Source organism: Laccaria bicolor, genomic scaffold, assembly GCF_000143565.1.
Source record: "Laccaria bicolor S238N-H82 LACBIscaffold_7 genomic scaffold, whole genome shotgun sequence".
Lineage (NCBI taxonomy): Eukaryota > Fungi > Basidiomycota > Agaricomycetes > Agaricales > Hydnangiaceae > Laccaria > Laccaria bicolor.
The window spans coordinates 183,380-198,369 of record NW_001889878.1 but is presented as its reverse complement, the minus strand read 5'-3'; the positions used below and the strand labels follow the sequence as shown (position 1 = coordinate 198,369).

The following is a 14,990-nucleotide window of genomic DNA, read 5'->3' as shown; positions in this document are numbered from 1 at the left end:
TGCAGGATGCGACGAGAAATTCTGACGAAAAACTTTGATTCTATGACAATAGAAATAGGTTCTGTCGAGGTCAGATACGGTAAGCTTCCTGGTGATACTCTGTATTACGAACATGCTCAAAAATGGGAAGGTTTTTGATTTCAAGATTGTTGCTCACAATTTTTTTGTTTTTCATGACCCAGGCGTCCCGCGGAAGCCATTTTAATAAAGGGAGGAAAGTGTTTTGAGTGTACCAAAGCACGTTCAAGGCCGGGTCTCGAAAATCTGTACACGTCCTTGCGAGTCGTGCCCGGCCAGCGTTTTGGGGATGCGGACATATTGAAAGATGATGGAGAGAAGCTCCTGAATCTGTAGGCAGCGATGCATGCACTTACTGTGCGGTTGGGATAACGGTAGTGCTCGAAACTGAGATTGGCAGGCAATGAGGGAGTTACAATCGACGAAAAGAAGACGAAAACACCTTTGATTCTTTGAATGACATTCGCACGGCGTGTCCCGACTCCCAGCAACAACCTCATCACGCGTTTCCTTTTGTCGGTGACGACTTGGTGACGACTGACTTCGTATTCAACGACTGTAATACAAGAGTCATGCCGACACAGTCTTCGTTATGCTCTAATAGCTTGCAGGATCAGTTCGCATACCAGTGTTTCCCGTTCGCCAACCTTCCTCTGCAAGGGTAAGTAATATTCGTCGATTTGTACGCATCACCCTTCTCCTCTCGCTGTCTAGTCTAGTACAAAATTTCTGGCGCACAGCACCTTGACTTCCTCTTTGATCTGGGTCACTCCTCCTTCGCTGCTGGAGGCATGTATCAACACTTGAATTCTCGTGTACCGGCTCTCAGTGATGACAATATTTAGGGATAAAATTCTCAGAACGTGGCCTTCTCACCTGGACAACCCAACGGCTTCCCTTCAACCTGTACTGTAAACATCGCTATGTTAGCGAAAGTGAGGTGCTCGCTACCGCATTTGTCGCAGAGCACACCATGTACCCGTACGGGGGCCGTACCCCTCATTCTGGATGGGTGGATGATGTCACAGAGGATGACTGGTTCGTTTTGAACTTTTGATGACCCGCATTACGCAGACATGGACGAGGGTGCTCGAGGTGTCTCTCCCTACGGCCTCTTCTCGCTATATCGACTTTCCTTGGCGGTGCGTGCAAGTTAGATTGCATCGCGTCCAGTGGGCCTATCGGCCCCTTCTCAACAGTAGAAGAGGATGAGCTGATCTTCTCGCATGTGTTGGGAAACGAGAGGGATCGAATGATGGAGACTGCCGGACGCAAATTGTTCAGAAAGCGACATCCAATATGCTTCACCCACGGTGACCTTCGCTCGTGGAACGTCCTGGTACAAGATGGCCGCCTACCGGGCTTGAGGCATTTCAGCAGCTCTGGATGGTATCCTGAGTACTGGGAGCATGGAACGGCAACATGGGGTCTGCCGCAGTGGTGACGCGACGCCGTCATGCATAGTTTCCGCCAGTGTCAGGAAGAGATAGCGGTGGAAAGTATCGTTTTCTCCGTTGGCGCGCACAGCGGGAGATGTGATAAGTGCTTGGGACTGACGCGGTATTCGAATATGATCTTGTTTCCGAAATTTTTATTGACATTGCACCGCAACCCACTGCCAAAGTCAATCATTCGCTGTGGGCGGCAATGCGAATTGCAACGCCAGCAGCTGCCGTGCTCTCCGCTTCTGTGCCATATCTTTGGCATTCCTTATCGAGTGCCTTGTACTTGGTGCACTTGATGACTCCAGCGTCGTTGAGCGCGGAGACTGCCATCCAAACCCAAACCCTGCAGTTAAAAACAACCTTTCGGCCACCGAACGCTCTCGGTGTAGCCATGTCAAGCTGCTTGAGAATGTCATCGATGTCGGCAATGGATCGTTCACCAAAATTGCCTGGTCAGACCTCAAAGATCAATCATGGATGTGCTAAACAGTGGTCTTGATCAGCAACAACTCACCAATTTTCACTAAGCTCAACACATCTGTATGACCAGGTGTGGCCACGCGTCGAATTTTGCATAAGTATGATTGCTGAGATCGGTCGGGATCGCGACCGCCCAGTGGAAATCCGCTGCCTGCCTCTGGGAGAATAGACCGATGTAGATGTCACCGTTTTGAATGGGTTGATCGATGGCAACCATGTTTTAGGACCAAATCGTGGACCACACCGAATCAAATGTACCCGTTCGGAGTTCCAACATATTGAGCAAATTTAAACCTGCAACGACTACCGTCTCACCAGCGCCCAATGTATCCGAACCCGAGGCGGTTATGTGCTCGTCTCGTGGGCAGCCTGCCCCGAGCCTTCGAATGGCACCATGGAAAGGGACACTAGTATGATGAGGGACTCTAGATAGGTTTTTGTTAGTCTCTCGCAATATTGTGCCGGGTCAAGCATAGACTTTTAAATTTTGTTACGCACCCATGATCTACTTACATACTTGACTTTCCGTGACAAGCGAAGTGTCGAACGGAACTACTCGCATAAAACCAATGGATTGCTTCATCCCAATCACCTCTTTGTCGCACCGGCGAGTTTTTGTGCAGCATTGTTGTAAGTTACATGTTCAAGTAGCTGTGTACCTTCGACCAAATTGTACAGTACCTCTTGACTACATCGTCATCACGATCATAATCAACACAATCAAAGTCAGTCGAAAATTCTGTAAGGGCTGGGAATAACATGAGCAGATAAGATGCAACATCGCAAGCATTCGAAACTGGCGCGGTGCACAGATCAAGGGTGGTAAGGTGGAGACCCAAAGGATACTCCCCGTCGGGCTGAGTAGAGAATATTGGGATTTGACGTGCATCTATGCGAAGGGTTAAGCTTTCCAGCTTTGGGCAAAACCGAACGAGGTGCTGCAGTCCGGCGAATGTGCATTTCGGGACGATTTCTGTGTATTCTTCATTGAAGATGAGTAGATGCAAATGAGGCAATGCCTTGGCAAGTTGCATGAGATGGTTATCATCCAGCTCAACGCGAGTCGGAGAGATCGACAGTTCGCGCAAATGCTTGTAGGAATCCAGGCCTTCAAACGTGCTAGCATCTATCACGAAAGACTGGGCGAGAAAATTGTGTAGGATTAAGCTTTCCAACATTGGCACTAGGTTGCATGCATGGAGAGTTTCAAAGAACCTTCTCACGTGCCAGTGGACGACCCCGGTTTGTTCAACTTTCAAGGACCGCAGCGTCCTTAACTGTATTTTCATCAGCAGCAATTGACAGGCATTCATAGTATCTGAGCAGATCTCCAGGCGAGTGAGGAGCGGGAAGTTGTTCCCATTGGGCGGACTGTAAAGCTGCATCTGCTGTTCGGTAATCGAAAGCCTGAGATCTTCTAGCGCAGGGAGTGTGCCAATCATGTTTATGGCATGGCATGTGAGGAATATTTCAGTGATGGCCAGTGTCCTAACACTGTGAAGAGTCGACAAGAGTTCCAATGACTCAGACTCCAAACATGGTGAACCGCGAGCCCTCCCAAACACCATAAAACTTGAGAGATCCAATGGTGCAGCTTTCCTCAGCATGGCAATCACATTTGACCACGCAAACGAGTTTAACGGAAGTATCACTTTTAACTTCCTGATACAGGGGCTGATTATGAGGCGAGCATAAATGGCAAGACCGTTGAAACTGTTGCCATTCAATTCAGCTTCCGACACATTGCACAGAAGAGGACCTGGAGACGGTTTTCGCGGCCAGATAACGGCTAGGACTTGATCTTCAAGATCCGCAGGAGGCGAGTAGCCATTCTGACGAAAAACTTTGACTCTATGACGATAGAAATAGATTCTTTCAAAGTCAGGCGCGGTAAGCTTCCTGGTGATACGCTGAATTAAGAGCATGTTCAAAAATGGGACTGTTCTTGATTTCAAGATTGTTGCTCACAAATTTTTTGTTTTTCATGACCCAGGCGTCCCGCGGAAGACATTTGAATAAAGGGAGGAGAGTACTTTGAGTGTGCCAAATCACGTTCAAGGCTGGATCTCGAAACTCTGTGCACGTCCTCGCGAGTCGTGCTAGCGTTTCTCGGGTGCGGACATATCGGAAGATGATTGAGAGAAGCTCCTGGATCTGTAGGCAGCGATGCATGCACTTGGTGTGCGTAATTGAGGTTGGGAGGGCAGTGAGAGAGACGAAAACGCGTTTGATCAACCGTGTGTAACAAGTAACTGCACGCACAGCGCTTTCCCGCCATCGACGTCAGCACACCCTGCGTTGCTCTCTGCAGCTCTCAGCCAATGGCAACTGTACCGAAATATATCTCTATCACAGACAACCTAGAGACGCAAAAATGGTCCTACGGTGGAACCTCTTACTGGGAATCTCCAAGGGCTTGATCCTCCCTCAAGCTCAATCCTCACGAACGGATGGCCCCTCTATACTCCACCTTTTACCCTCTCCCTGTAAAAGTTGACCGAGGGAGATTCGCCTAATGCAATATCTTATTTGACGTCTTTATGATTTTATCCTTTTGGTGGTCTACAGATGCTTATAGGTTTCAGGAGAAGATATGGCGTTTCACAAGTTTTGATACTCAATCACTCTCAACGAGCGGTGCTAATGGCAGTAAGATATGATTCCTGTGGAATCCTAACTACAGGATTACACAGTTCGTCACGCAATCAACGGCGTCAATCAGAAGCCAACTTCGTCCGTTATCACCTTGCATCGGTATGTGTCCCTTAACTCATCCTCAAACCGCTTCGTTCTATCATTTGAAGTATGCAGGCCTCAATTCCAAAGCTGGATGACATCGAGTACGTCGTTTGGTTGAACCGAGTAATGTGATTCTAATATTCACCTATTAGCGTTCCTGTTTCTCCAACCTCCCCATTATCTCCAACTTCGTGAGTGATCTCAAGCTCCTCGCGCTAGAGACCTTCTGACTCCAGCTCAGAATAGAGAGAAAGACCCCGATCTTCAGCCTCATTATTGGCATCAACAAATATGCATCTGACGAGTTTCAAGATCTCAAAGCAGCCGTCGGGGATGCGAATTCATTTGAACGATTCCTGGTAGAGCGGCTAAACGTCCCCAAGTCGCACATTATCAGCCTACGCGATGAGCAGGCCACACGTGCCAAGATCATCGACGGATTTGCTGCTCTGCGGGACATCGCTGCTGGCCAGCCCCGCGACGTTCCTCTGATCATTTACTACGCAGGTCATGGCGCTCGAGTTGAGAAACCTTTGGAGTGGGAAGACTGGTCTGCGAGCGAAGATCAAATCGAGATGATCTGCCCACATGACATTGGGGTCCCGGCAACGGATAAGGATGGCGTCGAGGGAGTGATACAAGGCATTCCTGATCGGACTATCTCAGTGTTGCTTAACCATCTGTCTGATATCCGGGGCGATAATATCGTATGTCATTTTGCTTTCTCCAGCCCCCTTTGGTTTGCTCAGTATCCATCTCAAAGACCCTCATTCTCGATTGCTGCAGCTCAGCGGGGATCAACCGTGGCGAGGCCGATTACGTCGCCCGTCAGATCCTGAATCCTCCCCCTTTGTCCGCGAACTGCGATAAAGGCATTTGGTCTCGCGAGACTGGTAGCCGGGGCGTTGGCGTTGCGGAAGGGTTCTCTGGAAAGTTCCGTGCCTCCCATGTTTTCCTTGCCGCTTGTGGACGTGACCAGTCTGCTTGGGAGGATCCAAAATCGGGCCACGGCCTTTTCACACAAAGTCTGCTCAAGTTGTTGGAGAAGAGAGACGTTGAGAATCTGACATATACTTCGTTGATGCACAACTTGAAGATGCCAATTTGGTTTGTATCCCCCGTCTTCAAACAAACTTGTCTCTCAACTGACGACGGCAAATTGAACAGGCAAACACCGCACTGCGAAGGTCAACACGTTAACAGGCGACTGTTCAATAGCAGGGCATTGGGGGCAGACGCTTCTTTCATCTTGACCAAAGCTGAGAAAGACGGCACTATTACCCTGCAAGCTGGTGCCGCGCAAGGTTTAACCGTCGGTTGCAAGTTCTCCGCTCATGCGAACAACCTCATTGAAGATGCGACACACACAAACCCGTCTCTGGGCACCCTGATCGCTCGTTCCGTCGACGCCTTTACCACAGATCTCGCCTTACCTGAAGGGGCTTCGAGCTTCAAGCATCCCCGGTTATTCTACTCCCGGCTTACAGAGCAGGTGTCTGATTCGAAGATTACCGTGTACGGCGAGGACAAGGCTTGGGTCGAATCCATCTTCTTGCCGGAGTATAGGCAAACTCTCAATCTTTCGATCACGGACAAGGCTGCTGATGCAGATATCGTGCTATCTGTCGTGGACAAAAAAGTGTCCGTTGATCGTAACGACAAATGGGTAAACACGCACATTGGCTCCCGTCTCGCTGGTTCCGTCGATGTTGATGACTTTCACTCCATCCGAGAGGTTGTCCGATGCTCGCGGCACTTCTATTACCATCTTACTAGGCAAGGCGATGATGATTTCCGGAACGTATGGATGGAGCTCAAATACCTACGCGAGAGCCTTACTCAGGACTATGACATCGTTATGACCCCAATCGGGCAAAACCTCATCGACGAGGAGCCCGCCACTATTACCGTTGATGAATCTCATCCTGAAACCCGCTTGGGCATGACCATATATAATCAAACAGATTTACCTCTTTATCCGTACCTCTTCTACTTTGACCCCTCGGATCTTTCGATCAGTGAGCATCACAGCCCTTCCAAGCATATTGTGTGACTGACAGATGCATCAAAGTTGAATGGTTCACTCCCGCATTTGGGGCTGGCGCCGGAACGCTCACAACCCGCACCGACGCCCCCCTCCCTCGCAAGTCCCAACTCTCTATTGGGTACGGCGACGGCGGGGTCCCTCCATGGGAATTTATGTTCAGAGAAGGTGATACCAAAGACATTGGGTTCTTCAAGCTGTTCTTGTCGACTTCTCCGTCCAACTTTTCCGTTCTTCTTCAAAAATCGCCTTTTGAGGAGAATGTCTCTCGGTATGGAAAGCCCTCTGCTCCTCAGGCTCTCGAAGCGGAACGGTGGGGTACAAAAATGGCGACGATCATACAGGTTGCAAGCAGTAACACTTGAGTTGTCATTTCGTTCACTTTAGTCTCGGACTTGTGTGTTATGACTTACTAAGAAATACTGAGCAAGTCCTTCTTAGCTCAGTTGGTAGAGCGCGTCACTAGTAGAAGATGATATGACGAGGTCAGTCGTTCAAGTCGGCTAGAAGGAAATCATTTTGCATTGTTTTCTTTGCATCCCTATGCTGGCAAGCTTTTGTGCTGTATAATCTCGGTGGAAACGGGTCCCCACAATGGGGTGAAGAGTTCATCCACATGGAGCATTCTTATTCCTTCCAAATAATATATACAAAATGTACAACTGACAGTAGATCTACAAAGGCCAGAGCTAGACTCACTCCCTACCGTACTTCTCCACCCATCCCTGATGGAACTTTTCTAATTTGCCCACATACTCTTCTACACCGGGACACAAACACGTCAACCGGTAATGCCACTCGCCTTCCTTCTGCCCAAACCCACTGCCCGCAACAACACATATCCCAGTCTCATCCAACAGCCCGAGTGCATAAAATATGTCGGGTTCCTTCCCGGCCTCCTTGGCCGCATCGATCGCCTTGTCCGACAGCTTGATCTGTGGGAACAAGTATAGAGCCCCAGGGGAATCAACACAAGACACGCCAGGAAGCGCGTTCAACCGCTCAGACATGATCTTCGTGCGTGACGCCAACGCCTGATGGATCGTGTCCGTCTCCTTCTTCCATAGTGGGTAACTCTCCTCGCCCTCTTTAGGTGGGCGCACCATTGAGTCTACACCGATTTGCCCCTGGAGCGGTGGGCACAAACTTACGGAAACCATCTTGTAGATGAGGGCGACGACCTCTTTTGAAAAGTTCGTGCACTCGAAATACCCGCCTCGACGACCGCATTCGCCCGAGACGCCTTTGGAGATAGAATGGAAGGAGACGAGGGGAACGGGGGACTGTGTCTGCCGCACGACCTTTTTGAATGAGGTGAATGTGTGTGTTTGGCGTTGATGGAGATTGGCTTGGTAGACTTCGTCTGCGAGTATGACGAGGGAGTGTTCTTCACACAGCTTGACGAGGGCGATTTGGGTTGCTTCGTCTAGAAGGGCGCCGGTTGGGTTGCCGGGGTTGATGATGACCAGGGCTTTGGGTACGATGCCGTCTTTACGTGATTTCTCGATCGCGGCTTCGATGGAGGCGACGGAGGTGGACCATCCTGAGGACTCGTCGAGGTAGTAGGGTATGCCGACGCCTGCGTTTTGTGCGAGGGTTGCCGTGTACAAGGGATACTGAGGAATGGGAATTAGGATGCCGGAGGTTGGAGATGAGATGAGCATGGATATCAGAAGTGATACGCCGGCTGATGCTCCCCCGGTAAGGAATATGTCGTTCGGGTCTGAGGGGAAGCCATCTCGATCTGGAGATGGGGGTGAATAGACACTCCAACCGGGAAAGGAGGGAAACTTACCTTGAATAAATTTGGCAACGCTCTTGCGAATGAAGGGGACACCCTGGCTTTGGGAGTACGCGCCGATCGAACCAATCTCATCTCGCAATTCCTTTGCACGTGCGATAACGTCTTTGGGGAACGCGTCTGGCGCGAGGTCAGCGAGGGCTGGCCATTCCATTAACGCAGCAACCTAGCATCGGAAATACGATCAGTTCGGATAAAGTCGAAGGAGATCAGGAAACGGAAAGAGGTTGAAGAAGCAGCCGTGGGATGATAACCGATGTGTTGCTATAAAAAGCGTCGGATTGTACCCTTCGGCCGAAGCTGGCAATACGGAGCCACAATAACGCAAAGATCATGGTGAAGGACACGAATGTGATCATGAGTAGACATGACCCCTCTAGCGTACCGCTGCACACCGCACGTCCGACAAGCACTTTTGATCCAGACATACCTGGCGCGTAAAGGTGATAGGTGGTTGATCCAACCCCTTCTGCTGCGGATTTCCAATATTGGAAGAGATGACCTTATCAAAGGGAAGCCGATGGGCAGGCTCCTTGAGTTGTTCGCGAAGTGCCTCTGCCTTGATGGCGAGCTCGCCACGTACGGCATACTCGACTTTGAGAAAAGCGGGGTTGAGGGTGTCGATGGTAAGATCGCGCATTGGTGAAGAAGAGGAGAATGACCGCCGGAAAGTTATCGATTGAAATGACAAACGCCGCATGGCAGGTGCAAGAGGGGTGGGTCATCAGTATTTTGGGAGAAAGCGTGACTTGCGAGAAACGGTCACAAGGACACATACAGCAGGTAAGTCACGTCACGCCCAAAAAAAGAATTTTCGGCGTTCACGGAATTATGCAAACGGCTGTAACAGCCTCCTTCATTGTAGCAGTCCAACTAGTGCACAGCGCAGAGCTATTATCACTTCAAAAGGATTAATACATAGTGCAATGTATTAAAAGATGGTCCTTACCGCTTTGTGACATCTGTGTACTTTGCTGTACCTGGGGGATCTCACCTTTTTGGATTGCCACTGGCAGCGCTGTTTAGATTTCGTCCGAGTCGCGCTCCAAGTCAGAGTTCTTTATTCTCGTACGCGGAAGGTCCCTCCATTTCTACTTATGAAGCTGATGTCGTGTTGGAATTTCGGGAGCTGTGCGAGCATGCGCAATGTGCCCGATCTTTGTATTTCAGTTGTATTTCAGGTCCAATCCTTCCATTGATTGTTTTCGTGCATCCTTAGGGGTGTTTTGCATTTATCCCCTTATATTTCGTAGTCTACAGTATATATAGGAGAACTTGTATTGTAGTTACCCATCCGTTTGCCTCTGTCACCCACAGAGACAACCGGAATATTATTCCCCACCTTGCCTTGATCGCACGCGCTTGCTGAGTTGATTTCAACATGTCGAGGCTTGGGGTAGCGAGATCAGATAGATGTAGACCAGCTTTTGATTTTTTAAAAAAGACCTTGTGCCAAGACGCTTGAATGCCGCAAGATAAGTTTGACAACAACTCAAATAAATTATCTACTGGTCTGTATGCAGTGCACGGAGACCGTGAACGTTAACGTTGGAGGGGAATTTTCCCAGACGATTTCTTGGCGTCGCAAGCTTGCAGTTCTTCTCAGTTCTTTCACAAAACAAAATAACTGGCCACATGAGACGTCATCCGGGAGTAATCAAAAATGCGGGTAGGCCGTGGAATGGTTCCACCAACCGCAGAGATTCGCAATAAAAATTCACATGGCGCTCCGGTAGAAATCAGAATCATCAGAACGAGGCTCTCAGCGTGAAAACGCGAGGCTTTTCATCGGCGAGAAATCAGCGACAAAAGACTGCGTGGAGTGCCAAGATGATACCTATCACTTTCGAAGAACCACTGCGATGGTCCGAAATTCTTCCTCTGAATTTTGGTCCCTTAAACAAAGGAAAAATGGGGTGTGCGTAGCTGGGTCGCGTTATGTTATGTTCTTGGTACGCATGGAGCCAGATGTGTATCACTTCTGACTACCCATTGTAGTAAAAGTCGGCTGCGGTGCGTCGAAATCATAGTCAGAGTTGAAACCTATAAAATACGGGAAAGCCATGGCTAGGTTTTAGTACAAGCAAGTTCTCTCTCGCTTCGACCCAATACTCAACGCACCACTATGAAGTTCTCTATTCTCCCTCTTATCGCTCTCGCCATCTCCCAGGTCGCTGCGACTCCCGCGCCGAACCCTATTGCCGACGCCGTCTCTGACGCCGAGCCGACCGTCTACAACCCACCGGCCGAATTCGACCTCGACATACGCGCGCTTGAGAAACGCGCCGTTTCGGGCACCGTCGTTGTTGATGGGCTCAGGTACCGCACCTGCCCCAGGACGAGCTGCGCCGCTATCGGACAGTATGCGAAGGGAACCAAGATTTCCATCAACTGTTATACTAGGACGGATACTACCGTCGTTGACGGAGACGCGTGCGTATAATGTTGTGGTTTTTTCTTCTTTGTGAGGTGTTGAGTTTAATTTTGTAGTGGTTGGGCTAAGCTCACTAATGGGTACTACGTCGCAATGGCGTTTGGCCACTATATTTCCTGGAGTGCACCCATCCCTGCATGCTGAAGGGAGTTTGAGTTGGTTGAGCTTTAGTGCTCTTGGAATTTTTAGAATTGGTTAACGGCAGTTCGTACCGAGTTGGAGGCTTGGGGTGAACGTGACTTTTTGATAATAAGAAAACATGTTCGGTTTTTTCAGTCGGCGCTTAGGTTCTACCTGCATTTTTATTTCCAAGGATGAAGAGGTCTAATCACTGGTCAGCACAAGAAAAAATTCTCCGTCTTTCTAAACCACCAAGCGACGACGGCAGTGGGTTAACAAGCAGCTTATCGATTTGGTTGCAGCCGGTTCTCAAATCTCTCCGCAAACGTCCAATGATTCGTTGTTTAAATTCATGACACTAAATACGGTGATGCGTTTATATATAGACCAATCAATCTATAAATAGGTACAGACCTCAAGACCTGTCGACGTCATCGCTCTCAAAATCCGGGGAAATAGGGTCAGGCCACCTGACTATGTAGCCAAGGGAAAACATGGCGACGGTGTCTGTGCGATAACGCTCAGCGCAGCAGGCGCTAGGCAAGATTCCCAGCTCGAGAGAATATGTTGTATAGTCTCTTATGAATTTGATGTCATGACGCTGAACCCGTGGTCGTCACTCGCAAGTGGCGTATCTTATTGCGTGAGAGATAGCCACTTCGTTCCGAACATTGTGGAATGGGAGATGGAAACATAACCAGGCCATGTCAAAAGCGGAAATCCCTCAGCGAGGCCTTGTCCTCCTGGTGCAACCCTGGGCTTGGTGTCCTCTTGTAATCATACAAAGTGTCGGGTCACCGCGCGCACGCCAAAATTCTTGTACATATCGTAAGATGGCGATGGGGGTCTGGATGGCGATGTCATTAGACGCTTGATCAATCACTGTTCAGTGCTTCGCGGGAGTGCTGTAAGAGGGGCAAGCTGTTGTAAGGACGAAAGTGGTATCGGGTACAGTTCGTCGACGGATCCACTAACTTAGGCGAAGATGGCGAAGAGGACTTATCTGAACGCGCCACAGCATGTGTACCGAGAGAGCAGGTGATGGGCAGGAAGAAGATCTGAAGACAGAAACGAGTCGCCTAAGTATTCCCATTGTAGTGCTGTCTTCCTATAACAACTCGATCATTTGTAATCGTCGCACTGTTGGGAAACAGCGAAGGCTGTGTCAAGTGCCCAAAGGGAGAAGAGAGCCAGCCAGCAGCGTGCAAGCAGACAAAGAGGAACAGTCGCAAATAAAGATTTTTTTGGGCAGCGGAAAGGCGGACCTGTGGCGGAAATCCCTCAAGACAGGACTTGATGTGAAAAGTCTAGGAAGGTCGTATGTATACATGATGTAGAAGTGGATTTAAATGGTGAACGTTGGCCGGTTATCGGTGCTCACCTGCATCGGATAGCAGCATTAGCTTCCAGGTAGTCGTCGTGTGCATGAAGCTTTGGCTTATAGACAAAGGCTAGAGGCAGCTAGAGGCGTGTGCTCCTTCGTTCATATCCGTAAAGTGGCGATCTAGTATAGGGGCAAAAGTTCTTTTCAGTTCACAGGGCGTAGGTGAATGAAAAGAAACTTCGCGATGGAAGGGGTAAGATTGTCACACAAGTGACAACATGCTTGCTCGTGTTTATTTATATTGTGATGAAACCAGTGCATGGTCTGTGCGCGTCTTTAAGGAAGATCGGGCCTGTCAACGCTAGTACACATCCCACCCACCACATACATGGCGATTAAATACAACCTACTCGCCCCCAGCTTTCTTTCTTCTCAATAACACAGTCTGCGCTTGTCGCTGGCGGGCGTTTTTCGCCAGCGTCGCCTCATTCTCACAATGGTGCGTATAGATCTTTTACGACACCCCTACCGATGTCTGACCATGTCGCAGATTATCAGCAGCAAAAAATACGCATGGTCCGGGTCGTTCACTTTGTCGTCCATGCCGTTGTACTCATCGATCTCTACAGCGAGACCTGCATTAAAGGCCATCGGTCATCTGCATGCAAACACAGCGATCGCCCTCTTTTTGAAATTAAAAAGAAAGGACGCCCAGTGACGCAGTGTGAGCACTGTCGAGAGCTTCGCAAAACAAAACAAGTCCACGTCAAATGTTCCTGTGAATCTAAAGCATACAACAATTCTCAACCTTCGTCTTCCTCGGCGCCTACAAACAAAGGTGTGTGTCACCTCTATTTATTCTGATCTACGGTCAGCTCATGGATAAGGTTGCATTGCATATTTTTCACTGACCAGGTACTAAGCCGGGATTTGAGAGCGCCGCGTTTCCGCACGGCTTGCCTGAAGCCTTGGAAACGTCGGTTGCGATTCAGAACTCTGCGGACGGAGCATCTTCTGACTCTGACCATGGTGGTATGCAGCTTCTGCTATGCGACCTTTTCCCCTTTCGCTAGCATGCTGATCGAACCATAGGGTTGGGAAGTAGCTGCATGTGCAAAGCAGGCGGCGATTGTCAGTGTTGCACACCCAGGCAGGCTCCATCTAGAAATCGGAACCGCTCTGTATCCGATGGCCAGCAGGCTTCTCCCGCGGATGGCTATATGCCTCCCCGCCACCCGTCGAGAACGTCCTCTCAGATCATGGCTCGTATCGCTGAGCTTCGGCCTGTTCTGCCCCGCCCCCCTGCTGGGACTCCCGTAGGTGGGCCTGTCCACAACCCATCGACCAGCACACCTCGGGGACACCACACTAGCCGCCATCATGACAACGTCTTTAGCCCGTACGGGCGTGCGTACGGTATGAGCCACCTGTACCTCGTACAACCCCAGTCTTACCCCATCTCGCCTGAACCATCTACATCTTCATACCCTGTCAACGAACAGACGTTCAGCGATCACTACCCGGTGATGCCTGCATCGAACGGCGCCCAATGGGTCCCACCAAACACGGAGGTTAACGATACGTTCCCTTCCATGTGTGGTTGTGGTGACGGTTGCCAATGTCCTGGCTGCTTCCATCACAATGGTGCTGCTACCGCCCCATCCTCGACCGCCTTTTCGTCCTGCACCAATCCCGGAGCCTGTGCAGCCTGTCTCGATTGCACTATTCTATCTCTTCCACCCTTCTTGCCCGCCGATACGGCTTTATCAATACCAAATCAAACAGACTCTATCGATGAATGGCTTCGCCAAATCTCTTCCAACTCCACAACTGCTCCTGCATTTGATAATTATGCGACGCAGTCCTTTGACCAGCAATCATGGGACAACAGACTATCCCCCATACCTGACTCATCTAGCGCACAATTGTTCTCTCAACCTGACTGTTGTGTCACCCGGTGCATCTGCCCCCCAGGCCAATGCGACTGCGAGTCATGTGAATCCCAGGATTCCTTTCCCTCTGCTCCAGACGTGTTTGCTACATCTATGGAGCGAACATCCCCTTGTTTGTCTAAAAGGAGGCAAAGCGCTAGTTCTTCTGCTCCGTATAACGATCGCGCCCTCTTCCCTCCAGGTTCCTTGCTTAACAACAGCTACTACATGATGGCCGACCAATCGCGCAGTCGTTCACCTTCGACGTCGTCTCAATCGAGCCAACAGGGTTCCCTTGATCGCTCTTCTATGCCAGGGAGCGTGCCTTACAGGCCTAGCGGGCGCATCCAAGGGCCATCTGTGTTTGGGAATGTAGAAGGTGTACGGTCAGCCCCGCAGCTGAACGTTCGGCCCCCTTTGATTCACACAGGCCCGACGTCCTCTTCCACCAGCGTTTCACCCATCCCTGGCAGTAGGGGAAGAGCGGTTGCTCCCTCAAATCAGCTCTCATATGCTGCGAGCAACCCGGGTAGTAGTGAAGGATCGTATGATGGTCGATATGATCCGACTTTGGATAGTATGAATATATGTTGAGCATCACGCATTATCATTTCGTTGCTTGCAATTGTTTGATTGAGCACGCCTATCGTCCTG

General features: G+C 49.9%; 6 protein-coding genes across 6 annotated transcripts; 3 read left to right on the top strand and 3 right to left on the bottom strand.

Moving 5' to 3' along the window:
- Window positions 1–243: 243 nt before the first annotated feature.
- Window positions 244–1,021, bottom strand: LACBIDRAFT_325155 (uncharacterized protein; the record flags this gene model as incomplete). Its single annotated transcript, XM_001878662.1, has 4 exons — window positions 244–348; window positions 375–574; window positions 645–671; window positions 895–1,021. 4 exons carry the CDS (start codon window positions 1,019–1,021, stop codon window positions 244–246), a joined length of 459 nt encoding a protein of 152 aa, XP_001878697.1.
- Window positions 1,022–2,602: 1,581 nt separating this feature from the next.
- Window positions 2,603–4,152, bottom strand: LACBIDRAFT_293539 (uncharacterized protein; the record flags this gene model as incomplete). The annotated part of the gene is made up of 2 exons (XM_001878661.1): window positions 3,912–4,152; window positions 2,603–3,853 (listed from the first exon to the last, which is right to left on the bottom strand). Coding segments are annotated over exons 1-2 (1,455 nt in total), but the record flags the coding sequence as incomplete, so codon positions are not given.
- Window positions 4,153–4,317: 165 nt separating this feature from the next.
- LACBIDRAFT_293538 (uncharacterized protein) lies at window positions 4,318–7,169 on the top strand (the record flags this gene model as incomplete). Its single annotated transcript, XM_001878909.1, has 7 exons — window positions 4,318–4,429; window positions 4,522–4,592; window positions 4,627–4,697; window positions 4,835–4,873; window positions 4,951–5,389; window positions 5,413–6,700; window positions 6,754–7,169. The coding sequence occupies 7 exons, from the start codon at window positions 4,318–4,320 to the stop codon at window positions 7,089–7,091; spliced, it is 2,358 nt and encodes a 785-aa protein (XP_001878944.1). The 3' UTR covers window positions 7,092–7,169.
- A 166-nt stretch (window positions 7,170–7,335) lies between these two features.
- LACBIDRAFT_178543 (alanine aminotransferase) lies at window positions 7,336–9,224 on the bottom strand. The gene is made up of 3 exons (XM_001878660.1): window positions 8,958–9,224; window positions 8,522–8,693; window positions 7,336–8,470 (listed from the first exon to the last, which is right to left on the bottom strand). Exons 1-3 carry the CDS (start codon window positions 9,165–9,167, stop codon window positions 7,422–7,424), a joined length of 1,431 nt encoding a protein of 476 aa, XP_001878695.1. The 5' UTR covers window positions 9,168–9,224; the 3' UTR covers window positions 7,336–7,421.
- A 684-nt stretch (window positions 9,225–9,908) lies between these two features.
- Window positions 9,909–11,303, top strand: LACBIDRAFT_293536 (NlpC/P60-like cell-wall peptidase; the record flags this gene model as incomplete). The annotated part of the gene is made up of 6 exons (XM_001878908.1): window positions 9,909–9,923; window positions 10,051–10,196; window positions 10,264–10,445; window positions 10,526–10,540; window positions 10,606–10,960; window positions 11,018–11,303. The coding sequence occupies 6 exons, from the start codon at window positions 9,909–9,911 to the stop codon at window positions 11,103–11,105; spliced, it is 801 nt and encodes a 266-aa protein (XP_001878943.1). The 3' UTR covers window positions 11,106–11,303.
- Window positions 11,304–12,946: 1,643 nt separating this feature from the next.
- Window positions 12,947–13,269, top strand: LACBIDRAFT_247901 (uncharacterized protein; the record flags this gene model as incomplete). Its single annotated transcript, XM_001878907.1, has 2 exons — window positions 12,947–12,981; window positions 13,035–13,269. The coding sequence occupies 2 exons, from the start codon at window positions 12,947–12,949 to the stop codon at window positions 13,267–13,269; spliced, it is 270 nt and encodes an 89-aa protein (XP_001878942.1).
- Between the last annotated feature and the right edge of the window lie 1,721 nt (window positions 13,270–14,990).